The sequence below is a fragment of the Fragaria vesca genome, linkage group LG3, assembly GCF_000184155.1.
Source record: "Fragaria vesca subsp. vesca linkage group LG3, FraVesHawaii_1.0, whole genome shotgun sequence".
In the NCBI taxonomy this organism is placed as follows: Eukaryota; Viridiplantae; Streptophyta; class Magnoliopsida; order Rosales; family Rosaceae; genus Fragaria; species Fragaria vesca.
The window spans coordinates 2,356,424-2,381,915 of record NC_020493.1 but is presented as its reverse complement, the minus strand read 5'-3'; the positions used below and the strand labels follow the sequence as shown (position 1 = coordinate 2,381,915).

At 38.9% G+C, this 25,492-nt stretch overlaps 3 protein-coding genes, 2 non-coding genes and 1 pseudogene across 6 annotated transcripts in view; 3 read left to right on the top strand and 3 right to left on the bottom strand.

Annotated features, from left to right (window-relative positions):
* LOC101310880 overlaps positions 1 to 25,492 on the bottom strand; it is a 1,534,871-nt gene that overhangs the window by 1,365,924 nt on the left and 143,455 nt on the right. The window lies entirely within an intron of this gene.
* Positions 5,590 to 9,707, top strand: LOC101299646 (60S ribosomal protein L18a-like). The gene is made up of 6 exons (XM_004293511.1): positions 5,590 to 5,859; positions 5,958 to 6,036; positions 6,639 to 6,753; positions 8,307 to 8,422; positions 8,521 to 8,584; positions 8,943 to 9,707. Exons 1-6 carry the CDS (start codon positions 5,619 to 5,621, stop codon positions 9,282 to 9,284), a joined length of 957 nt encoding a protein of 318 aa, XP_004293559.1. The 5' UTR covers positions 5,590 to 5,618; the 3' UTR covers positions 9,285 to 9,707.
* LOC101300797 lies at positions 15,391 to 23,333 on the top strand (annotated as a pseudogene). Its single transcript, XR_184187.1, has 6 exons — positions 15,391 to 15,867; positions 16,477 to 16,625; positions 16,815 to 17,159; positions 21,395 to 21,706; positions 22,024 to 22,344; positions 22,783 to 23,333. The product of XR_184187.1 is annotated as an uncharacterized LOC101300797 (transcript).
* LOC101296750 (uncharacterized urease accessory protein ureG-like) lies at positions 17,998 to 20,554 on the top strand. Its single transcript, XM_004293501.1, has 6 exons — positions 17,998 to 18,326; positions 18,765 to 18,825; positions 19,083 to 19,284; positions 19,633 to 19,754; positions 19,895 to 19,999; positions 20,240 to 20,554. Exons 1-6 carry the CDS (start codon positions 18,064 to 18,066, stop codon positions 20,321 to 20,323), a joined length of 837 nt encoding a protein of 278 aa, XP_004293549.1. The 5' UTR covers positions 17,998 to 18,063; the 3' UTR covers positions 20,324 to 20,554.
* On the bottom strand, positions 23,488 to 23,571 carry TRNAL-CAA. Its single transcript has one exon. It is a non-coding gene; the product is annotated as a tRNA-Leu (tRNA).
* TRNAR-ACG lies at positions 23,652 to 23,724 on the bottom strand. Its single transcript has one exon. It is a non-coding gene; the product is annotated as a tRNA-Arg (tRNA).

Below are 25,492 nucleotides of genomic sequence, written 5' to 3'. Positions count from 1 at the left end.
GAATTTTGCAGAGATGATCTACACAATATTATCTAAATACTAGACGGTGGAGATGAGGAAATTCGATCGAAAAGTGGTGTAAAAATGGAAATCCTCACCAAAACTTTGGTGCAGACGTCCGCACCTGATAGTTGTGTGTGTGTGTGTATATATATAACATTCTATTTGATAATTAAGCTTTCACAAGCCGGCCAGAGTGAGATTAAGACGTTAAGCATTTTGTTCTTGTAGCGGGGTTTTATAAATTTGACATACAAAAATTGACAACCCGGTACAGCGACTGATCGAGGATTCGAGGGTCGACATGAATCTGACTAAGAGGAGAAAAAAAATAGGCAGAAAGAGACGAGACGATGCAAAACTGTACTTGGAATGTGGGAAATAAAAAAGCCGACTGTGTTTTCCCATCTACGATCGATAACGAAAGCAATGGCTTCCCCAAGGTGTACTGTAGAGTCTGCAACACCCAAAACGATAAACGAGAAGAAACAACTTGCCCTAAACCTAATTCTTCAATCTTCCCACGTTTAAAGGGCCATGCAAACTAAATGACAACCTATTAGTTTGGTTTGTAACTACTTGGAATGACACCTTGTTCTTTCTTTTTCCAACTTGCATTGGCTAGAATGCATTATTAAGACTTATAATCAAACTGGTTATCATTAACAAACACAAATTTGTCGGTGGATGCAGTTGAAATGATCGATCGAGTTTGTTTTTCTCATTATTTTCAATTTTGGATTTAGATCTAATAACAATTAAAAACCTAAAGATTGGGATGATAATGTAGAAATTATATAGATGACAATGTAGATGATTTCATGATGAACATATGAGAATGATATCATTTAAGTGTTTTTTTGATTAAATGTATCTCTCTCTCTCATCATCATCATCATCATCAACATCACTAACTAATTAAACCAAAAGTAATTAACCTCCCTGGTCCCTGCCCAACAGTACACTAACACCAGTCAGTCCTCGATCGATCAGACCCTGCAAAAATGTCATCTCTCTGTACTTGATCTGACCTCTCTCTCATCTATATATATATATATATATATATATATATATTCCCCCTCCAAAAACACAAACCCTAGCAACTCAACTATGAATTTACCTCTGATCATCATCAACACTCTCCTCCTCCCACTCACCCCCTACCTCATCACCTTCCTCCTCCTCCTCCTCTTCCTGGAACAACTCTCCTACCTCAAAAAGAAACGCACCCTCCCCGGCCCCTCCCTCGTCCTCCCATTTCTCGGCAACGCTGTCTCCCTCGTCCGCAACCCCACCCGCTTCTGGGACTTCCAATCCTCCCTCGCCGCCTCCTCCGGCCTCTCCGCCAACTACATCGTCGGCAAGTTCATCCTCTTCATCCGCGACACCTCTCTCTCCCACAAAGTCTTCGCCAATGTACACCCTGACGCCTTCACCCTCGTCGGCCACCCTTTTGGAAAGAAGCTATTCGGCGAACACAACCTCATTTACATGACCGGCCAAGAGCACAAGGACCTCCGACGTCGCATCACTCCCAACTTCACTCCCAAAGCCCTCGCCACCTACACCGCGCTCCAGCAGACCATCATCCTCCAACACATGAAGAATTGGGTAAGTCTCGCGTCACGGACCAATAACGGGATCGCGCTTCGGTTCTTGATCCGTGACATGAACCTCGATACCTCCCAAACGGTCTTCGTAGGGCCTTACTTGGCCCTCGAAGCCCGCGAGAGGTTCAAGTCGGATTACAACTTCTTCAACGTTGGACTCATGAAGCTGCCCGTTGACCTGCCCGGGACCGCGTTCCGGAACGCCAGGCTGGCGGTGGGGCGCCTCGTCGAAACCCTCGCCGGCTGCGCCAAACAGAGCAGGGCAAAAATGGAAGAAGAGAAACAGGAGCCGACGTGTCTGATTGATTTCTGGATGCAGGAGATGGTGAAGGAGCTCAACGCCGGCGGTGGTGACATCAGCGACGTCGAGCTCGGGGCTCACCTGTTCGACTTCCTCTTCGCTGCTCAGGACGCCTCCACGTCGTCGCTGCTGTGGGCGGTGGCGCTGCTCGACTCCCACCCGGAGGTTCTTGCCAAGGTCCGGGAAGAGGTCGCCGGAGTTTGGGACCCGGAGTCGAACGAGCTGATCACGGCGGAGCAGCTGGCGAGAATGAGGTACACGCACGCGGTGGCGCGTGAGGTTGTCAGATACAGAGCTCCGGCCACAATGGTTCCTCACATTGCTGCGGTTGACTTTCCGTTGACCGAGACGTACACGGTCCCAAAGGGCACCATTGTCTTTCCATCTGCCTACGAGTCATGCTTTCAGGGGTTCACTGAACCGGAGCGGTTCGACCCGGACCGTTTTTCGGTAGAGAGGCAGGAGGACCGGGTTTACAGAAAGAACTACCTGGCGTTCGGAGCCGGGGCCCACCAGTGCGTGGGGCAGAGGTACGCTCTGAACCACCTGGTGTTGTTCATGGCGATGTTCGCCACGTTGCTGGATTTCAAGAGGCACAGAACGGACGGCTGCGATGACATCACGTTCGTCCCGACGATCTGCCCTAAAGACGATTGCAAGGTTTTCCTGTCCATGCGGCGATTCCCGGCTCTTACTCTACAGTGAAGTGAAAGGGCGAAAGTGCCCTCGTGATCCAAACCTGGATTGTGTTTTTTTTTTAAATAAAGGGCTGGTGCTGTCCTTAAACATTTATTGATGAAACTGTAGAATATAAGAGGGACATAAAACCTAAATCCATGATTACAAAGTTCTGAAATAATATCGAGTAACTTTATAAGGTACATATATCCTAACAAGTATCAACTAACAAAGAGTACACAAAAAATACTACACTAATGATGACTCTATTTGCTTTGTCATAACGGTGACATAATGAAACCAAACTTGAATTGTTTGCTCTGTGTCGTTTTCGTGAAATGACGAGAGCGAGCTGTCGTTGTATTTTTCTTTTGGTTTTGATTCTTTGGAAAAGTGGAATGGATGAGTTTGGTTTTGGGTGGATAATTGAAATAATTAGTTTTGTTTTAAGCTAAGGCTGGCCATTTTGCAGATGCAAGGGTTATGATTGGTAGGGGAAAGGAGACGAGTTTGACGACATGCATTTGTATAATTAGTCTTATCTCATATCTTTGATGTTGATTTTTTATAAGTTTAAGCTAGCTAGGTTCCAATCGTCTCACTGATTGGACCTCCCTGATCGAATCGTCTCCAATTGAAATGTAGTCGATTCAAGTCATGTTGTGTTTTGTTTCTTAATTTGCTCAGTAACTTGTGAGTTGTATCATTTGTCTTCTAATATCAACTCAAATATTCATCACTATCACGATGGATGTGCAAGTATATAAAAGTGACATCTATCTATTACGAATAAGGAAAAATTGAATACACACAAATGTTCATCACTGCATATATTACGTTTACGTACTATACAAAAGCGATATTTATGTGTGAATTGTAACCTATGCAAATGTTCATCGCACATTATGTCACGTAAATATATATAAAAAAATATAAAATAACATCTTATAAGATTTTCTTGGATTCGAAAACTTTAAACTTCATTATAACACATTATGTTGTCTAGGTGTACAAAATATCCAAAATGAGGAAAGACACAATATTGTCTATGCATGTAATTTGGCTAGATAGGGGAAAACCATGGAAAAACTACACAAACTATATAAGAATACTTCCAACTCTTCATGACTTCATCCATCTATAATTTTTTTTAAATGGTTACTTGCGACACATTGACGTCATTGATATGGAAGAAATTGTAGTCGCATACTCAAAACTAAAAAAAATTTGTTGTCAGTATCCAAAATGGTACTCAAATAATATTCTAAATATAATTAAGTTCATGACAAACTACTAAAAAATTTCATGGTTTTCCTCATTAAAGCAAAAGTACAACAAATGGAGTCCAACTATGCCTAAATTATGACTGGATCTATGGTTTATAGTTTCCTCCAATATCTCGCGCATGGTTTATAATAATTTCCTCATACATTAACATTTATGGTAATTCAACCCAGTTTTATGCCTTGCTATCATGGTGAAAAGTGTGCATATATGCTTCTAAAATGACAATTTCATGCATATATGGCAAGTAATTAAAGAACGAAAACTTGTGTTCCTAGCATATTTCCAAACAGATACACCATGCCATGAAGTTGCATGCATGATATCTGCACGGGAATGGTGTTTTAGCTATGATAAATCATGAAGCGCGCGCTTAAAGCTAGCTACGATTTCTGGAGATCGATAATGGAACTAAACGCGACCATTTCTCTGCATGAGTCAAACATAGATTTTCTCACCTGATCTGTTCAGTTTAATTGGTATGTGTGCGTGTGTGTCAAGTGTTCGAGCTTTATATGACAAAGCTATCTTGGTACTCGGTCACTCGGGCTCGGAAAACTGTCGTGGTTTTCGTTCCCCGATTGCTCATAGTTTGCAGCAACCAGATCAGAATCTCATATTCTCATTGGTTTGGAAGTTGCATACAGAACAGAGAGCAGCTCAGCAGCTTTAATTCACTTGTCTACTGTATATAGCTGGTATAGGCATGGCTGCTCGTGAAATATGAATCATACGTATTATATATGCTTGTGGATTGCATGTGGATAATGATCTATATAAACAAACCCCACACAGTTTGTTGCCAAGCTTGTGTGGATTATGTAATTTTTGGGCATGATTGCATCGACAGTTTTGCCAATACACCCGTAAAACAAAATTTATTTGCTTCTTATCCTGTTTCACATTATATTTTAATCAAATTCAACAACCTGACCCAAAGTATTCTAAGTTACGAGTGAAGTTGTCTAATTCCGCTTTCTTAGATTTATTAACAAGTCAGTCTCTTCTCTTCGAAGTGAAGACAAGTAGTTTTTATCTGGGGTTACTAGCTTGAAATTGTAATCCTTTGTTGATTGCTGTGATTGTCTTTTAATTCCAGTTTATTGAATGACATTTTTTTTTTCATAAAAAAAGGTCATGAGTGAGGTTGTTATAGTGTCCTTTATCTAGCTAATGGAATACATTGTAGGACTATCCCACCAATACGTCCTTGCATTTCTAGCAACTTATAGACGACCCACTTCCAAAACTCATGTTCGGCATAACAAATACCAAATATGTGGTATTCTAGGTAATGAGAAAAATATGGCCTTAGAAAAGCAACATGATGCATTTGTAATGAAATCATTTGATTGTACGATGATATTATTGATATATATATATGTCATTTGTTAATTACTTGTATCATGTGCACCAGAATTACCATGTGGTTATGGTTCCTAATGTCACCTTCGGATAAAGAAAATGAGATACCAATTTCTCCAGTACCTAACCTTTATTTACCATGATCAAATTCAAATTTGAGAAATAAAAGATGACAAAAAAGAAAAAAAAGAAAAACTAAGGGGCCTAGGGTGTATATTACGGCCCAAAATGGGCAAACCCAACTAGAATAACTCGGTTACTAGCCCAAGCCAGCTGGTCTATCCAAGAATTGAAAGCACCGCCATTGATGACGATTCAAGACTGAACAAGATCAACCTTCACCGTCTCAAACACATAAAAATTCCGATCCACACCACACAATGAGCGACGACGCGGACTCCAAGACCCGAGGACTCGCCGCCGACCACCAGAGCCAGCCTTACTACGGCACCTTCCAAGGCGTCGCCAACTACCCGCCTCCGCAGCCACTGTCCGAGCCGGTCGTCGGTTTCCCGTCGCCGGTACCCCCTCCCGGCGTCTCCGGCCGGCCTCCGCTACCTCCGCGGAGCCACCACCACCACCACCACCCCCCCCAGCATCACGGATACCAAACCGTCACCGGTAAACGATCTCAATCGATGATCCATATCTCGTTTCTTCTCCAATTTCAATTTTGATTTCGATTTCGAGCTTGAGATTTTGGTTTGATCTCTGTTTAGGTTATGCTGTTGTTGAGGGAAGACCTGTGAGGGAACGAAGGCTACCGTGCTGCTGTGGTCTTGGAAGCGGCTGGGTATTGTGAGTTTGATTCACTTTCACTCTTCTTCTTCAGTCAATTTTTATCAATGTTTGTTTGGTTGTTCCGTAATTTGTGTAGAAACAAACCCTAAATGAATGAGATTGATAGTTTTCGGGATCAAAGTAAGCGAAAATGTCTTCTGGTATAAATTGTGCAGTCTGTGCAAATCATAGGGATCACTGTATAGAGCTGAAATTGTTTAATTGAATGGATACTGTTGAGAGAATCATAGTTTTTGTACTGATCAGAGGGGGAAACTCCTTTCTCAAACGAAGAATCGATGATATCTCCAGCCATGTTGGCTAGTGTCGGTTTGATTCCTAAGTAGTTATACAGTGAAGATGTGCTTTACAGATTATAGGGCCAGAGTTGCTTCTTCAAACAATTCCATTTCGAAATCTAGAGAGTTATGCTACTTTTTAGTTTTAGATGATGTAGTATATTGAGACCAAAAAAAGAGAGGGTCATGATATCTGATACGAAAGACATTGTAGATTATTCATTATGAACTTCTATTGTATGTTTGACTTTGATTGCATATCTCAATTAGCATATTCTGGCTGGCTGTAACTGACAGTATACACTTTCACTGTCTCTGAAGGTTTATAATGGGGTTCTTTCTTGGTGGCATCCCCTGGTATATTGGAGCTTTTATTTTGCTTTGTGTGAGGGTGGACTACAGAGAAAAACCTGGATATGTCGCATGCACGATAGCAGTAAGTTTTCGTTTGTTTCAATTTATTTGCTAAGTAATGTTTTCCAATCATTATTGATATTCTTTTTCCACTCAAAGATAAGGTTATTGATTTGCATATATTCTAGACACTTGCATTTTGAAATAGAACGTAGCATTATTTATGAATGGTTGGAAAGTTTGTGATCCAGTTAAGTGTGTTGTAGCGTGTAATTTGCCTGAACATCTGATAGTCATTCTGTGTGCTTGCAATCTATTTGCAGCTGAATCTGATCTGCATGTTTTAAGCTACATACCATTTCAGGGATTTGTTGATTGTTTTGAACCTATCATGCAATGTGCACATCTTGCTACTTTTGAGCATTGTTAGTCATAAGGATCATTCTAGGTGCATGTCTGAGGTTTCCTGTTCTCCTCATGTCCGTTGTGACTTGTAGCCCCCTTTTTCACTTGCCATGTATTTATCTTTTATCCGGTACTTTATGTTTTCTTTTGCGAAAGTTCTGTGTATTCATCTTAGAAGTGGGATTTTTATATATTTCATGCCCTAACATGGAACTATGTACACTCTTCTTTTTTTCAGTCAATTCTTGCTTTGCTAGCTATTACTCTTGGCGTTACAAAAGGAACTCACACCTGGTGAGGATCATATGGACGGCAGGCTCGATTCTATGTTTGTACCTAGAAGCAGTTGGATGTCTATTGTTAAATTATACATACTGTACTGGTTTCAGTTGTTGCAAATACTTGACATAGTATTTGGGTGTTTTGTATTTATAAATATGGTTTTCTGTTACTCCAAACTTATCACAGGTATACCGAAAGCAATGTATATATCTGCTAGTATGCGGTGTTTCTCACAATTACTTTCGATAAATCTGGATCACATCTGGAATATGTTGCCATTGCTTGTACATTGGGTACGATCCTAGAAGGCTAGAACATTACAGAATACAGATCATGTTAAAGATATATGAATGTAAACAGAATTATGAACTACATCCATAAACCTCATCATTCCTGACTTCACTGATCTTTAGCCTTCCAAACTTACCCTCCTCCACTCATCCTTACAAAATCGTTCTAGACTTCACTAGTCTTGCTTCCCAAGTAACCCTCCTCGGGGGTCTCCGTTGCCGAAGTCATGGTTAAACTTGCCCAAGTTGCAAGGAGACGGTGGCCAAGAATCAGACATAGTAGAATCAAAAGACGATCACACCAATAACCAAAAAGAAATTCTCTCAAAAAAGAAAGCAAAATCTCAATTTCTTCAATCTGCTAAACGGGCCGTACTTTTTACATGAGTCCAATGGGCCAGGACTGCTCTAAGAAAACCCAAACTTCATTTGCATAGGGTTTCGACCTCATATATAAACAAGACCAAAAACCCTAGGCCGCGCTTCTTAAAATCAGAGAGCGAAACCGAGTGAGAGAGAGGCCTCAGAGATCGTCGCCGTCGCAAACATGGTTGCTCTCAAGGTAAAGCCTGCACAACCCCCTCTCCGATCTCTTTTCTAGCTCTCTGATCGCCGATAAACTGAGCTGCATCTAACGGCGTCGTTTTCTGTGTTGCAGTATCACCAGTACCAGGTCGTGGGTAGGGCCCTCCCCAAGGATGCTGAGGACACCCCGAAGATCTACCGTATGAAGCTTTGGCACACCAATGAGGTTCGCGCCAAATCCAAGTTCTGGTAAAGCTCTTGATCCTGATCTTTTTGGTGTTTATTGATCCCAAAATGTTAAATGTCTCGATTTTTTTTTAAATTTTAGTTAATTATGTGTGGATTAGGTATTTCTTGAAGAAGCTGAAGAAGGTCAAGAAGAGCAATGGCCAAATGCTTGCCATCAATGAGGTTATTTTTCTTGTCCTTTCACATTTTGGTGTATGAATCGTATCGAATTATGTTTGTTCGCCCTGTTGTGAAATTCAATTCAGGTCATTAGCTGTGAAATTGAATTTGCGGAAGTTCATTTCCGTGTTTTTTAAGTGCTGTTGGCTCTTTTTGCTTCTTTGCCCGTGTAGTTTTCATTTAAACCGTAGAGAAACAGGGTCTCTTTTGTATATGAATCTACATTGGACTTGGTTGCTATGCTTTCTTGGGTTTCTTCTGCATTACACTATTTTATAATTGTTTGTTGGTTGTTGCTCAAAATGACTGGTGGTGAACTCTTTTGGTATAATTTTGAGGATTTGATTGGAATTGGGTGCAGATTTTTGAGAAGAAGCCAACTGTTGTTGAGAACTATGGTATTTGGTTGAGGTATCAAAGCAGGACAGGGTATCACAACATGTACAAGGAGTACCGTGACACCACTCTGAATGGGGCTGTGGATCAGATGTACAACGAGATGGCTTCTCGCCACAGGGTCAGGTTTCCTTGTATCCAAATTATCAAGATTGCCACTATCCCAGCTAAGCTTTGCAAGAGGGAATGTACTAAGCAATTCCACAATTCCAAGATCAAGTTTCCATTGATTACCAGGAAAGTCAGGCCACCTACCAGGAAGTTGAAGACCACGTACAAGGCATCGAGGCCCAACTTGTTTGTCTAACTTGATCATGACTGATTGGATGAACAAGCTGAAAGAGGGATTGGGGTTGGTTTTGTTTCTGAATCTTTCTTGTAGAGAATTGAACTCTGAGTTATTTTCTTTTGGTCACTTTATTTTATTAGACTATGTTAGAACTACAAATGGTCAGAGTGCCTCCGTATTTTGTTCCATTTTCAACTTTTCTATTAAATTGCCTCTTTGCTGGGCTCAATTCAGTGAATCCACAACATGATTCTCGTTTGATTTCTTATTGGTTGTGTGGTGTTGAGTGATTCAATTCAGTTGCATTTTGGACTGCCAAAGCCAGCAGGCAGTGATGATGAAATGTCATCTCACTTAGTTGGGACATAATTCAAAGTTAGGATCTTGTAGTTTTTACACTTGGTCTGTAGTTAATGGTTTGTACAGTTTTTGCTTTTGCTGAAGAGGTTGTGTTAAAATGTACCCTTCCGTTGCATTGGTGTTCTTGATGTCTGAAACTAGAAAATTGTTTCATGATCTCTACACTTCACAATTTTGTAGAACAACGCCGTTCACTTTACAAACAGATTAACAGACTGCACATGCCATGAATGCCAGCAACTACTGCTGGAGTCTGACGCTGCACCCTTTGCACCTCCGCCTCGACTTTGATCGTGTGTAAAAACCATGTAAGAGTACCGGGACACAGGACACTGGGAGAGTAGGTTCGGAGCCACTCTACAATGCAAGCCCATGAAAAAGGTGCAAGCAAGGCAAGCGATTATCCACTTGATCATCATCACCAATTCACTAACATTCTCAAACTCCTCCATGCAAATGACGCACAACGATTACTCTACTTAAGTTTCCAAGCTATCTCTATGAAGTCTCTCTCCAAACCCTTATTGATTACCAGCAGACGAAGATCAGGCTGCACCGCCACCACTTCGTCCTCGTCCAAACGGCATTGAATATTGTTTCAAGAATGGGGATATGCTTGTGTTCCGGGACACCCATGCTGGACAGAACCTCTTTCATGACGTGTTTGGAGGCTCTGGGATTCTGCTTGAAATGAGAGAGGTGAGGAACCATGATGACCTTTTGGACGGGGATGTTGTATTTTTGGATCATTTGGTCAGTAGCTTTTCACTGTTGACGTTGTTCTTATAGCTTAAGACGCAGCGGATGAACTGTAATCTCATTACAATCATGTCCAAGTCTTTGTAGGGTTGGAATGTTACTTCCCACGGAAACACTTGCCTGATTAAATAGGGTCCAAGCCTCCAACTCCAAGGTAGCCTCCAGTGTTTGAGCTCCCTTTCAAACATTATTATCTTATCAAATCTCCTGTGTATTTGGAAATCTAGCACCATATGTTCAAAGAAAGTTACAAATAGAAGACTTGTGTTCCAAATTTCGCTTGAGTTCAATTAGCATTTCACAACTCTAAAAAAATGATCACATTCTATTTTTTTAGGTACCACCAATATATTGATATGGTAATTTCGAACAAGGCAAATGTCAATAACACCACGAAAGGATATTGCTCAAGATCACAAGTAAAGCAACAAATTAACCAGCAGAAAAACAACAGCAGCTAGCTAGCATGCAAATTAAGTTTCTCAGCATATGTACGGAAGCACGTACGTACGACCTAGAAATACCCCAACGCTTCCCCAAGTCTATGATTAACATAGACATTGATAGTAGCACGAGTGACCTGGTTTTCGTTGAGATATCTATCACCCCAGTTGTAAAAAACCGCATTCTTAAGTTTATCACGATTACCTTCAAAGGGATTCCAACTGGAAAAGACTCCAGTTCGGAACTTTTCATAACGAAGATTATCAACCATGCTAGCAGAACCCCAGAAAGCAGCATAGCCCTGCTGGTTGTCATATTTTGCAGCCATAGTCTTCAAATCATCGTAGTTCTTGCAGCCGAAACCGTACTCTTTCTCCAGCCTTTCCATGCTTCTCGCAATGTCGAATCCCACAAATGTGTAATCCGTTAGTTGAAGAAAATTACAGAGCGAGGTTGGTACTGAGTCCAAGTGAGGAAGCTGAACAATAAGGCAATGCTGGCCATCACACAGTGACAGAATAGCTATTTTGCTTCTTGTTAGAACTTCTGAATCTCGGCTAAAACTCAACTCTATGTTCAGGCCGATAACAAAGTTCTTATTCGTAGACAAGAACTTTTCAATGGATTCATCAACGTCTTTGTTCTTCTTTGCGACGGTTGCAGACATCTCAATGCAGGGCCCGATTTTAACTACAGTAGACATAATTGAGGAGGAAGCCACAAGCTGATTGATTGAGGAAGACGAATTTCGTTCTTTTCACCTCACAGTACGTAATGGGATGAAAATGCTCCTTTCTTTTGAAGCTAATATATACAAGTTACAGGCTAGTTAATAAGGGTTAGATTTTGAGAATTTATTCCGACGTTTATAGTTTCAAAATGAGTCCATTTGAATTCTTTTGGGTCTCTGGGAATTCTTCTGGGATTTCATAGGCAATTTAATTTTGGTAGCTGTTGATCATTGGGAAGAGGGAGGGTCTATGATTAATGCATAATTTGACTGATTAATAACCAGGTTTTGTAGTAGCCTAGTCTATCTTAAGCTGCAACGTACACATGCTCCCAATAAGCATTTGTTAGAGAAATTACTCAAATTAGTACTAAACAAGCATCATGTTTCATTAGCTATAACTAGAAAGAACTCAAAGAAGTAGGTGTCCCTTGTATTAGGTTTTGGGGTAAAATTGTTTCAACGTTGATACATGTATGTACTAGCTGGCTACTATGTAGACTGCAGACCCGAGTGCAGGTTTCTGTTCCTTTAACGAGGAGTGGAAAAGATGATCGATCAACAATTGGAACAAAGCCTCCCAAGCTGGACAATAGGTATTTTGTTGCCACAGGCCACAAAATATAGTTCTTTTGAAACTTTCTATTGGATATGGTTGTTTCATTGCAAGGTTGTGAGTACAAGCATGTCTGGTTCGATTATTTTTGTTCTATGACTGATTTTGTGGTGCTGAATCTTTCACTGCTTTTACTTACGTAGTAGTTAAGGGGTCCTTAATCATCAGATACAAATTTCCTTTCCGACTCCTGACTACAGGATATTTGCATGTTTCGAGAAAAATTTGATAGGAAAGTGTTTTGAACACTTAACAGTCTATAGTCTCTGAAGATCAGAATCAGATTGATATAGTCTCTTAAGGTATCTTCTAGTTTTACTATAGTTATATGCTCATATATCGATCACCTTGTTATTCAGGGTAAAATCGGATTGCCATCTGTACGTGGTCTGCAGTCCTTTGCAGTTGAGTTGTTAAAGCATCTTCAACAGCTTCCCTAAAATTTCTCTAAAATGGGGAAGCAAAAGCTAAAATCTCCAAAAAAATTATGCTTAAAATCCAACGGCTTCTCCATTTTAGAGATTTCAGCATTTAATACAACAATAAAATATACTATATCATTACTAATTATAACAAAAAATATTATATATTTCATCATAACAATAAAATACCCAATGAAATATTATATTTGTTGTCTTGAATTCGTTGGAGCACGTGAAAAATTTAATTTTGGGGAATGAAGGTTTTGCTGCAAATTTGGGGAATGAAGACTTCTCTTTCTTCTCCATCCCCATTTGGGGAATGAGATAGGAAAACTGTTAGACCTAAAAACAGCTCTATATTCTTCAAAATTGAAAAGTTCAAGAAAATGGAGAAGCTGTTAGAGATGCTCTTACGAACAACTGTACAAGTAATTGTGTTTGTTTGATCACCGAACTAAATTTGATTAGGGTCCAAGCATGATATCTTTCATGTCTTAGTCTTGCACAGGAAATCTTGTGTTTTCTGAAAATAGTCTTTTAACGCATACTTGTTATCTATGACTCCATTGACAAGAGGATGCCAGATCTGAAATATATGATATTCACTTCCCAGTACCCACCAAACCCGTCATCATTCCCATTTTTCCTATGAAATGATGAGAAGGTATTGCTGTATATGTGAAAGGAATATATTGCTGTATATCTCTTAGAGTCTTTGGGGCAATTCATTGAAAACACCGATAACATTTTTTTTCCCTCAACAATGCACTTTAAAATTGTGAAATATACTAACAAAACAGCTCTCGCGACACACTTTAAATATCGTCTTTAATCAGGTCTAGATATAACCACTAGGGAAGATTTGAACACAGTAAGCTGTTTGATTTCAACATCCCCAAAATCTGCATTTTGCTTGTCTGCTTGCTTATACACACATAAATAACCAAATGTCATTATTCTGCTCATCATATTTTGAACTTCTTACTCAGAAAAATCCTGTGAAGTAGAGATCAAATGGTAACAACACCTACATAGAGGCCCAGAATATGAAAATAATCATGATCCTGGCTGCAGCTACAAGATTGATGGCCTTTATCCTTTGTTAGTTTCATCATATCTGTCCCAGACTAATTTAAGTAAAACCATGATTAGCCTAACTCATCATTCTTCACAGTTTTTGCTGCTGGCAATTGTATAGAACAGAACAGGGCACTTGAAACCCAACATTACAATACAAACAAAAGGCCACAGACTAAAACAGATAATTCTCATTATTTATGATGGAGTTAGATAGATTGTCATACATAAATCATTATTAACATATGCTTAGCTATTCTCTTTTTAGGTAGAAGTAGTTCAGTACTTCAGTAGAACTCAGAAGCAAAAACATTTCACTTAACTTGGAGATGAATTTTTTCCTTCTGTAAAATCCGTCCAATCCATATAAAACCTTGGCCCAAATAATCCTTACCCTTTTATGTCAACCCCACTTTTACTTTGATTTGATGAAGAAAATTGAAACAAAACTACCTAACATTCATTCATTCCCTCCAAGACTACCTTTATAATGAGAAATTTTGATAAATAACCACTTTTAGGGGTTGTAATTAATTTTTAACCATATTTTTATAAAGAATTGAAAAATAACTATATCAATTGATCAAAAGTCTCATATACCCTCATCTAAATTTCTCTCTTTTTTTTTTTTTTTTTTCTTAATCTCCATCATCATTCATTCAAGATTAGATTCAAAACCCCAAAAAAAAATAAAAAACATGTGGACATCAAACGCAGAGCTTTTTTCTCTATGTTGGGATTTCTTATATATGTTTGAAATTTAAGAAATGAAATGATCTACCAATTATAAGGGGATATCAGTCTATTAGTAATCATGATTTAATTACTACGAATTCTAGGTTTAACGATATTCTGAGTAATAAAATGCAATTGTAATTGATGATATATATAACTCAGTTAATGAGTATTTTTTAGCTATGAGCCAACCATTGAAATCCTCGCTCCCCATAAACGTTTTATCAAAGTCAATTGATCTCTCAAAATGCATGGGTGGTGCTGGTGCTATTTTGAGAGATCATAAAACAAGTTCATGGCAGCTATTGAATTTGTAGCTACGGCTTTGATCCAAGGTTGCTTTTTGGCAGTGAGAATTGATAAATTACATGTTAAATGTGAATGCAATTGCAAGGACATTGTAGATTTTGCTAATAACAAAGATCGATTCCAACAAAGGTTGGAGGCTCAATCCTTTTACTGAAGATATTCAAATGTTCAAGGATTTCTTCCATGTTTTCTCTTGTGTATATATTAGGAACTGGGCAATTAAAACTATTGAGAAAAATTAAAAAAATCCATGAGTTTTAGAAAACTAATTGAGGGCAATTAAGACTTTGTATCCATTAAAATGGTCAGTTTTCAACTATTTGTAAAACATGGTTTAAAATCAATTACAACATCTAAAAGTGGTTATTTATCAAAATTTCTCCTTTATAATCCTGCCTTTTCTTTTATATAGTCTATATCTTCTTTCTCACACCAACTACCTTCCCTAAAGCCACAAATCTAAAGCTATACTATATGGTAATTTGTTATTAATCACTATTTTAATCTGTGTCCATTCACTAATCATCTTACCACATCCTCTCTTATAAAGCAAGTTCACTTCAGTCTTGAAACTCATACATGCATGTTACTTTTCCTCTTCTCCATATTTCCAAAAACCATATCTCGAAAGTGCTTTTATAAAGATCATTATGAAAAGGTGAAAGTGCATGTAGAGAGAATAATAACTGAAAGTATATAGGTCCTGGATCTTTCTTAGGTTTGCTTCATTCAGATACTGATCAAGAATGCAAATTGCTTATCTCCAACAGGCTTCTTTAGCTATTTCTGCATATTATCTTCTTCTTCTTCTGCCATTAGTTGTTTGCTCATCTCATGAAGATCATCAGTTCAATCCCAGAGGCAGTCACAAAAGCATTAAGGACAACTTTCACAAGGTAACTCATCTTTTCTGAATAACCTTTTTTAAGCTTTCAGATAAATTCTTAACTTCTTCTCCTTGTTTGGCTGTTTTGTATTTTGTAGTTGGGTTCTCAGATGACTTTTAATGTTACAGTTCATGGAATCCTCTTATGGTTTTCAATGGGGCTCTTAATGCCTATTGGAATACTTGTTATCAGAATGTCTGTTAGAGAAGAACAAGGGACAACAAGGGCCAAAGTTCTCTTCTATTTCCATGTAATTTTCCAGGCAAGATTTCTGCAACTCATCTAAGAAAACTAACTACTGAATATGATTATCCATTTATTAAGATTGGGACAGTGCTAATTTTCAGTGGCAAAATATGCTTTCTTTCAAGTTTGATTTTTGTTTTCAATTATGATCACTGGTCTATCACCCACTTTAGCTTTCATGATGTTGTCCACGTACAATTCTTTTCTTTGTTTACAAAGTGCTCTGACCCATCTGATTATTTAAAAAGCTTTAATGTAACTCACCATAAGATGCATTATTCTTGAACATCAATATCATGAGCAAATTTGGTTTTTCTTGTGTAATTAATTCATGATTTGGTGTCCTTTAACTTAGAAAAATCCTTGTAATTATCTGATTTTACATACTTCTCTTGGATTAAGTTTACAAATCAAGCCCTTTCTATCATTTCATCTTCTATAAAACTATCAAGCAGATTATGATCACTTTCCGGTACACCAGACCTTCATAATTTCTATGCATGTTGTCACTATATTATTTAGGCATGTTTTTTTTGTTTTTTTTGGTGAGATATTATTTAGGCATGTTGATCCTTCACTCATTATATATCATGCTTATTCTGATAAAATTTTCAGTCTAAACCAGATACTGTCGGTGCTTGTTGCCACAGCTGGAGCTGTGATGTCCATCAAAAACTTTGAGAACTCATTCGATAATAGCCACCAAAGATTAGGCCTAGCACTTTATGTTGCCATCTGGGTTCAAGCCTTGATTGGATTATTCAGGCCTCACAGGTGATAATTATTCATACAAAGGGTTGTCTGCTTGTTTTACTTGCTTGAATATCAAGCTATTAGCAATGTATTATAAATCATTGGTTTACAATCACCCGCTTTTTTACTCGTACGCTCTTGAATTTATAATACACGACAAAGATTAGAGATCGAATTCATCTCCAAAACCATTTATCTCTTCATTTTCAGGGGAAAGAAGGAAAGAAGTGTGTGGTACATAGTGCATTGGATGCTTGGAACAGTTATATCACTAGTGGGGATCATCAACATATACACAGGCTTGAATGCTTACCACAACAGAACAAGAAGAAGCTCAGGGCTTTGGATTATCCTTTTCACAGCAGAGTTGTGTGTGATTGTTGTTTACTATCTATTCCAAGACAAAAGAGATTACATACAAAACCAAGGAGTGGTTACAGACAATGATTTCAATCTAGCAGTCAGGCAATTAGATCAAGAACTTGCTCAAAGGCAGAACCAAACGGAGTTGATGCCTCAGCAACCATGTGGCAAACGAAATGCACTCAAGAACTTGTTTGATTAGCATGGGATTCTTTTTTGACCTTTTTAAAGCCTGTCTGCCCATCTTTCTCTCTTTCCTCTTCTTTTCTTTTGATTTGTGAGTGCTCAATTGCAGAGGTACAGTGATGGAGTGCATGCATAAAAAATTGAGTATATATATAGAGTTGTCTCTTGTTTGGATATTGGGTTTAACTTTTAAGCTTGTATGGGAGATGAGCATCAATGTACTTATGGAATTGGATTAGTTACACATACCATTCATATGTATACATATTTATAATACTCTATTATACTAAGATGAATGAGCAGTATTTCAGTCTGCACATAGTTCATGAGTAATGTTTCAGTTTTTTATGGTACCCGCCAGAATGCTAGAGTTGACAGTTTTCTTTACAGTTTGTTGTTTCAATCACCTCCCCAATCTCTTTTTGATTTAGGTAGTGAGGTTAGAAGATGAATTATATATAACATGACAAATTGGTAGAACATGAAAGAGAAGCATGTTTAATTTTTGAATTGCTTTCGTTTGTTCGATTGATAAAATAACTTGTACGTAAATTTTTGATCATACGAATTGTATAAAATACTATCCCAACTTCTATATGCATCAATCATCGCTCAGACTCTAGACATTATAATGATGCAGGATGACACTATAAAAGTGATCATCATATTTCAGTGCCACTGATGATGACCTAATTAATCAAAGGTCCAGGAGCACATTGCTCTAATTAACCTAGGCATTCCACTAATGACCTAACCTAAGCCATTTATTTATTAACAAGGGGCGTTTTGGTAAATTAAACAACCTGCAAAATCTTATAATGTAGCAACCCAATCTAAACTAGCAGATGCACCTCCTCTTCACTTGACACCCAACTGACCCAAGTATAACAACTTCAGCAGTGTGTAGTCAATGGCAGACCACCACCATCATGACCATGATCATCATCACCATCATGATCATGATCATGATCACAGCCATGGGGATTCAGCAGCAACAAAGTCATGGACAGGAGCAGATGGGAAGGTGTACCATAGCCATGATGGTCTGGCACCACACTCACATGAACCCATCTACTCTCCTGGTTTCTTCAGCAGAAGAGCTCCACCACTCCAAACCAGGGATTTCAAGGAAAGGGCTTTCACTATTGGCATTGGAGGACCAGTTGGTACTGGGTAAGTGGGCTTATTGCATTTCTGCCTTCAATCTAGTTATGTTCTGATTTTTGCATTAGTGATATCACAGTTACCTATTGAATTGTTTCATTAGCTCAAATGGACTAAGGAATATGGATGATATTGCCACTTAATGATTATTCGGTGTTGGGTATTCTGAGATTTGGAATTTAGTATGTAGCTGAGATTTGGGCATTGTTATAACTCATTGTGGGTTTTATGTATGTCCCCAGATGCATATTGAGTTGCTTGGTTAGTGTGGCAATCACAAGTTGTTGAAAATCTGTTCTTAGTTTATTGGCATAAGCTTTTGATATCTTGGTTTTGGTCGGTTTAAGTGAATTTAGAAAACTTGACGTTGATATGTGATAAGTTGATAGCACCATACCGATCAAACTTTTATGAGAATTGATGGGAGTCTTGCTTCATGTCATACAGGAAAACTGCTTTGATGTTGGCTCTGTGCAAACTTTTGCGCGACAAGTACAGTCTTGCTGCAGTAAGTCACTATCATGGTTGAAGAATTCTAAAGATTCAATTTTTTTAAGTCTACATGTTCAAAATACTTCAAAGAAACGTCACTTTTTGTAAAATCAGATTGTGGCCTTGTGTAGAATTTGTTAATATATGCACAGCCTAGCACTGTTTCTAGTTGATCGATATTGAGGCAAGGCCATAGAGAAATACCCAAGTTATGTGGCGATTTGGGATCTAAAGATTGCATTAAAGAAGACAGAGCATGTGTGGTGATTGCAGGTGACAAATGATATATTCACCAAAGAGGATGGTGAGTTCCTGGTCAAGCATGGAGCACTTCCTGAAGAAAGGATACGTGCTGTGGAAACTGGAGGATGCCCTCATGCTGCCATTCGTGAAGACATCAGCATTAATCTAGGCCCTCTCGAGGAGCTTTCTAATCTGTACAAGGCAGACATACTTCTTTGTGAATCAGGCGGAGGTACTCTCTGGAGGCAGTTAAATGAGAACCCTTGAATGAACTGACTTGAATACTTAGGTTGAATTATTGCAAATTACTAATGATGATGAATGATGATAGTAGTACTAGAATTTCAATATTGAACTTGAAACTGAAAGGCTTTTATGTAGTTTATCTGTATCTGTAAAGAGATTAATTAATGAAAGACCCTTTACATAACTACTTTGGGATGGAACTACTTACTGTAAAGTTGCACAAATTGGGACAGCTTCTACGTGAATGACCAACCAATGGTTGGACCCAGTTTTTTTCATGGTCATGATTTATTGTTTGATTGAAACATTCCCATTTTGATTTGTTTGGGTGCAGATAATTTAGCTGCGAACTTCAGCAGGGAGCTGGCTGACTATATTATTTACATTATAGATGTATCTGGCGGTGACAAAATTCCACGAAAAGGTGGCCCTGGAATCACTCAAGCTGACCTTCTGGTATGTGGTTTACTGATACATTGCTGCTGCCTTTGTTGTGTATACTATATCCATATAGACTGCTAGTAGTTTATGACTGTGACTTGATAACATTTGTTAAGGAATCATATGTGAATGATTTGGACAACATGTGATTGTAGGTGATAAACAAGACAGACCTTGCAGAAGCTGTTGGAGCTGATTTGGCAGTGATGGAGCGTGACGCACTTAGAATGCGAGATGGAGGGCCATTTGTCTTTGCTCAGGTCGGTTGATTGAATGGTTAAAAGACTATTACGATTATAGTCTGCTAATTTACATCTAGCTGATTTTCCCATGATATCACATATGCTTGGCACAAAAGAGACACTGCAACCCTTGTTACCAGGCCAAATTTCAAATATTTTTGTTCTGCATAGGTCTTACTTGATGGCTATGGATTTCAGAATCGCTTCAAACTTTAAATTTCTTGTTTCATGTTTCATATGCTGTGAACCTATATGCAGGTGAAGCACGGGAAAGGAGTGGAGGAAATCGTGCACCACATCCTACAGGCTTGGGAACTAGCAACAGGGATGAAGCGCCACTGAGCGGCCAACGCTGTTTTTTACCGAACTTCGTTTCTGCATGTTTCTTCAAAGCCCTCTCAACGTCTTAGAATAAACGTGTAAATGTTTCACTGGAATAAACGTGTAAATGTTTAACACTCCCTTCCACTGTTTAGTGTCGCAATATTTGAGTTAACATTCGATGCTCTAGTCCAGTGATAGATATAGAACAAGAAATGCCTGGACCCTTAAACCTTGCAACCATGTGTCAAGAAGCCTTCCTGTGCTTTTTTATTAAGCTTATAAAGAACATAAAACCATTTCCCGAATATGCACAAGAAACAAGTGTTTTTTTTTTTTGAATAAAAGATTGGTGCGGCTGTCCTCAAGTCTTTATTAATGAAACTGTTAAATATAAGGGGGGATATAAAATCTAAATCTCTGATTACAAAGACCTGAAATAATATCGAGAATCTTTACAACGTACTTGTATTCTAACAAGCTTTTTTATTAAGATTATAAAGAACATAAAACCATTTTCTGAATATGCACAAGAAACAAATGTTTTTTTTTTTTGAATAAAAGATCGGTGCGGCTGTCCTTAAGTCTTCATTAATGAAACTGTCGAATACAAGGAGGGATATAAAGCATAAACCCTTATTACAAAGACCTGAAATAATATTGAGAATCTTTACAACGAACTTGTATTCTAACAAGCACCAACTAATAAAGAGTACTCATCTAATGATGACTCTATTTTCTTTGTCATAAAGGTGGCATAATAGAAAGATCAGTAGACATGTAACACGATTACATATCCTAATATCCAATAATGCAGTTTTCTTACTATGTTGCCGCTGAAAAATAAACCCAATGACATTTAGTCTCATTCTGTTAGCAGGAGGTTGCGACCAAAAGATGAGCCGCCTATCTAGAACAAATAAAGCAACCAAGGTGCATAGACCGGCGCAAGACCGAAACAAGTGTCTTTGAGTTAACAGTATGTTCTTAAAAAATTAATTGTTTTCCTTCTGGGCCGGTTTGGGCCGGGTCGTCGAGTCCATTACCAATTTGACCACTGCCGGAACAAACAGAGGTATTGAAATAGCAAAGAAGCGGTGAGCGGCAAGCATCAAAAAATCTTTGAATGGAAGAAGAAGAGCCCAAGAAGAGGAGGGTGGTGGTGGAATCTCTGGGATGGCTGACGGAGTCGACCATCATGCCCAAGAAGCACCGCGCCATCGCCGGCGTCGGAGCCTCTTCCATCATGGAGCTCAAGGCCCAGCTCTACCAGTCTCAAGAAGATTCCAAGAAGTCCAAGGACCTCGCCGGCTCTGACGCCGACTTCCTCCGCGCCAAGAAGAAGATCACCGCACACGACGCCTTCTCCGCCAAGAACTCCGGCGTCGACGCCCGGGCCCACAAGTACGTCACTTTCTATGTTCTCGTCCAATTCTGTTGTCTGGGTTTTGCTTTGATTTGCTTGATTTTGCGCTGTTTGTGTGGAATTTGGATGATTCTGGGTTAGGGTTTTGGGATTGGGATTAGGGTTATATTGTTCAATTGAGTTTCTAGGGTGCTGCTTTAGTGATAAAGATGATGTTTTTGAGCTCTCTTAATGACTCATATCACATTCTTATTCAATATATTAAAGTTAAGAACTTTCACTTGCTCCATTTCAATGCTGCAAAGTTTAGTTTGAATTTCTGCTAAGATCGATTTTGCAATTTTGTTTTGGTTAGGGACAAGCTTGAGCTGAAGGCAGTTAAGGATGGATCAGCAAGCTATGCAGCCTTGGAGAAAAAGGCTGCATTGTATGAGAAGCTAGCGAGGGGGGAGCTATCCGATGAGGAAGACAAGGAAAAGTATTGTGTGGATTTCTTTGTTAAGAGACATGAGCAGGATGAGTCGGAGCAGACTCAGCGTCACGATTCGTCTGCTGTCGCACCACTGGAAGATCAAGATGGCGAGACTGATCTTTCTACGTTGTTTAGCAGAAAACCTGTGGGGCTTGGGCACGCAGGTGCGACATGGGACAATGATGAACACAAGCGATTTGTGAGGTAAAGTCCTGTGAGAGTGTTGGTACATTACTTCTGCTATTTGCTAATTTAGTTGGCATAAAATAATCAGACTACATAATATATTTCATCCGATGAATCATTGTTTATGGTAGTTAATTCAATTGATACTATTTTCTATGATAGTTTGATCTTTTAACATTTACCAATTGTGATTTGGCTATTGCTGCTGATGTTGGTCATCTATGCTGTCGTTAAACTGATTCTCGTATTTGGGCTGGTTAGAAAATAGAATCTCACTGCTATTGATGAAGCAACTCTGTTGACTTGAGTAGCTGTTTACCTGATTTATATTGGCTGTTTTGTTTATGTCTAAGCTATCATCGATATAATATTACATGACCATTCACAGTTTATATACCTCTATGCACCTGTTTGCAATCATCTCACGTCTTTTGTTCATTGATTCATTTTGTTCAGGGAAGTTCATCAAGAAGCGAATCAAGCAAGAGAGAAAGCCTCGGAGCTCAAAGTACGCAGGCAAGAGCAGGCAACTGCTCGTCGTGAGAAGTTAAAACAAGCATACATCCGGAAACAGCTAGAGAAACTAAAAGCAGCAGCACCGAATAAGGAACAGATATAATAGCAGAAGACAATTGTCATTTTGTACAATATTCTAGCAGTCATAATGAGCTCACCTGCATAACCATACGGCACTTTCTCCATTCTGAGTCTTGTTGATGTGGAGCAAACTCTAGGTGGATGAAAAGGGCAAGAAACTGTTTCAAAGAAAAGAGGGGCATGGAATCCACTTATACTGTCTTGGAAGAAAGGAATTTGTCAGGTTTACTCCAACAAAACGATCTCTGTTGTTACTTTCATGTCAGACTTCTGTACAGTGGTTAATATGTTGTTTTGTACTTCATTGGCTGATTAGCCTGATTATGTCAAGCTGAAAGTATGAAAATTGTTTCGGATCTCAAAATTACACACGCACTAGTTTCACACGTCTTCAAGTTATCTTTCTTATCATACTAGCTATGTCTATATGCGGTTTCTCTATTTGTAAAATCTGTTAGGTGCAGCATAATGTTTGGATCTGCATGGTGCCTGCTGAACTGTGTTTAGGCCCGGCATGTATATCTGTGAATCTGCATGGTGCCTGCTGAACAGAAATAAAAAAAATGTCAGAAGTGGGATTTGAACCCACGCCCTCTCTCGAAGACCAGAACTTGAGTCTGGCGCTTTAGACCACTCGGCCATCCTGACTGATGATATGAACAGGTAAGTTCTTGAAGTATCAAACTATAAAAGACAGAAAACGTATAAACACGCAAAACAAATACAATCGACTCCACTGGGGATCGAACCCAGAATCTCTGGTTTCGTAGACCAGCGCCTTATCCATTGGGCCATGGAGTCACTTGGTGACTGTTGGACATTTTATACAATGTTTTACATTTTTGCACCTTTCAACCTCTCGAACGAGGGAAAGGAAGATGCAGTTTCGTCTTGTATTGTAGTTATCCACTTCTGCAGTTCTGCTGGTTATACATTGTAGATCGTGACGAACATAACAGCAGGTTATGTAAATTCACATTTGATCAGATAACCTTAGAAACAATTAATCCTATTCTAATATGTTAACTTTGTGAAAGAAAAAGACCTAGAGACAAAAAAATATTGATCGACACAATGTCACAAAACGTAGCCAGAAAAGAAGCTGAAGAAGAATATATCATCATATCATGCCGCGAATGGTCGACCCAAAGGTATTTTAATTATCTCATATCATTTTCATGTTCTTACATTGTTCGTTTCAGCATCGAAGTATCTCTGCAACACACTTATGCATATACAACGGAATGACGAGGAACCAGAAACGGATCCAAAGTGCCCCTACTCGTAGTTGCATGATCTAACCCGCAAAGATATGGCATTATATATTCAATGCCATGGGAAAGCCAAAGTTTCTTCAATGCCATGGGAGAGCCAAAGTTTCTTCAATGCCATGGGATCGTTGTGTATCATCTTTAGCTCACAACTAAGCTAAATTAATTAACACTACTAGAAAAACTAGCCGATGCACAAGGTTCATTCTAATACACAAATCATAAAGGGAAAAAGGCCATTTGCACAAAACAGAAAAAGTCAAACCCCATTTTAATGATAATCTTTTTTATTAGCTAATTTGAATACAAGGTACTTATTTTAAGCCCAAATACACAAATCTTTATTAAAATATAATAAAATTATATTTTTAAAGACTTTTTTACCCTTAGCTTTTACTTAAAGAGAAAAAAGTGAAAAAGATGGAGGGAAGACTTTGCTGGAAGCACACCGGGCTCCGGCGCCAGTCACCGGCAGCCGCATTCCGGTCGCTGGACTCCAAATTCCGGCCGCTGGAATCCGGTCACCGGTGACCGGAATTTTCCGACGGCCGGAAAATTGCCGGCATCTAGTGGCCGGAATTTTCCGGAAATCTCACTGGATTTTTTAAATGTCATCGGAATTTACGTGATCTTAACCCAAGTACGAAAAAAAAAGTTTACTACCCCTAGTAAACTTTTATAGGGGGTAGTAAACTCAAAATAAAGTTTCTCCATGACCATTATACACCTTAAAACAGTGAAAAATCAACTTAGATGCAGAAAAATAAAGTTTACTGCCCCTAGTAAACCTCTGCTGGGGGTAGTAAACTTGCAATACAGTTTTCCTATGACCATTATATACCTTAAAGGAGAGAAACAATCAATATATATGCAAAAAATAAAGTTTACTACCCCTAGTAAACTTTTACTGGGGGTAATAAACTTGCGAAACAGTAGCCCCAATGCCATAATTGACACGACCCACCCCGAATTTCACCCTGAAACCCAGAGTAAGTCGTGCGGGGACCACCTCCAAGGAAAATTTACTGAAAAGTTTAAGAAAATCTCCCTTGCAGATGGACAACCCTAAATCGAAAATTTCATATTACACTCTTAATTTATCACTTCTGAACATCGCATAATATACAAAAATTCTAAAGTATTCAGAGCTACTAAACACAAGCGGAAGCAAGAAAACACGAGTAGGTTGAACAGGTAACCTACTGGCGAAAAACTGGCAGAAAAAGCGGGTGACTATGCCTCGTCTCCTACTAGATCCAACCCGAACTCTGCAAACTGGGCAATTTAAAACAAAGGGA

What these genes read in the sequence shown, in the direction of transcription:
- LOC101299646 (XM_004293511.1), top strand. Translation starts at nt 5,619, where the DNA reads ATGAGCGACGACGCGGACTCCAAGACCCGAGGACTCGCCGCCGACCAC. An exon ending in ATGTCGCATGCACGATAGCA is followed by an intron (nt 6,754 to 8,306) that starts GTAAGTTTTCGT and finishes TCTGTGTTGCAG; the next exon opens with TATCACCAGTACCAGGTCGT. An exon ending in AAATGCTTGCCATCAATGAG is followed by an intron (nt 8,585 to 8,942) that starts GTTATTTTTCTT and finishes AATTGGGTGCAG; the next exon opens with ATTTTTGAGAAGAAGCCAAC.
- LOC101296750 (XM_004293501.1), top strand. Translation starts at nt 18,064, where the DNA reads ATGGCAGACCACCACCATCATGACCATGATCATCATCACCATCATGAT. An exon ending in ACAAGTACAGTCTTGCTGCA is followed by an intron (nt 18,826 to 19,082) that starts GTAAGTCACTAT and finishes TGGTGATTGCAG; the next exon opens with GTGACAAATGATATATTCAC. An exon ending in TCTTTGTGAATCAGGCGGAG is followed by an intron (nt 19,285 to 19,632) that starts GTACTCTCTGGA and finishes GTTTGGGTGCAG; the next exon opens with ATAATTTAGCTGCGAACTTC.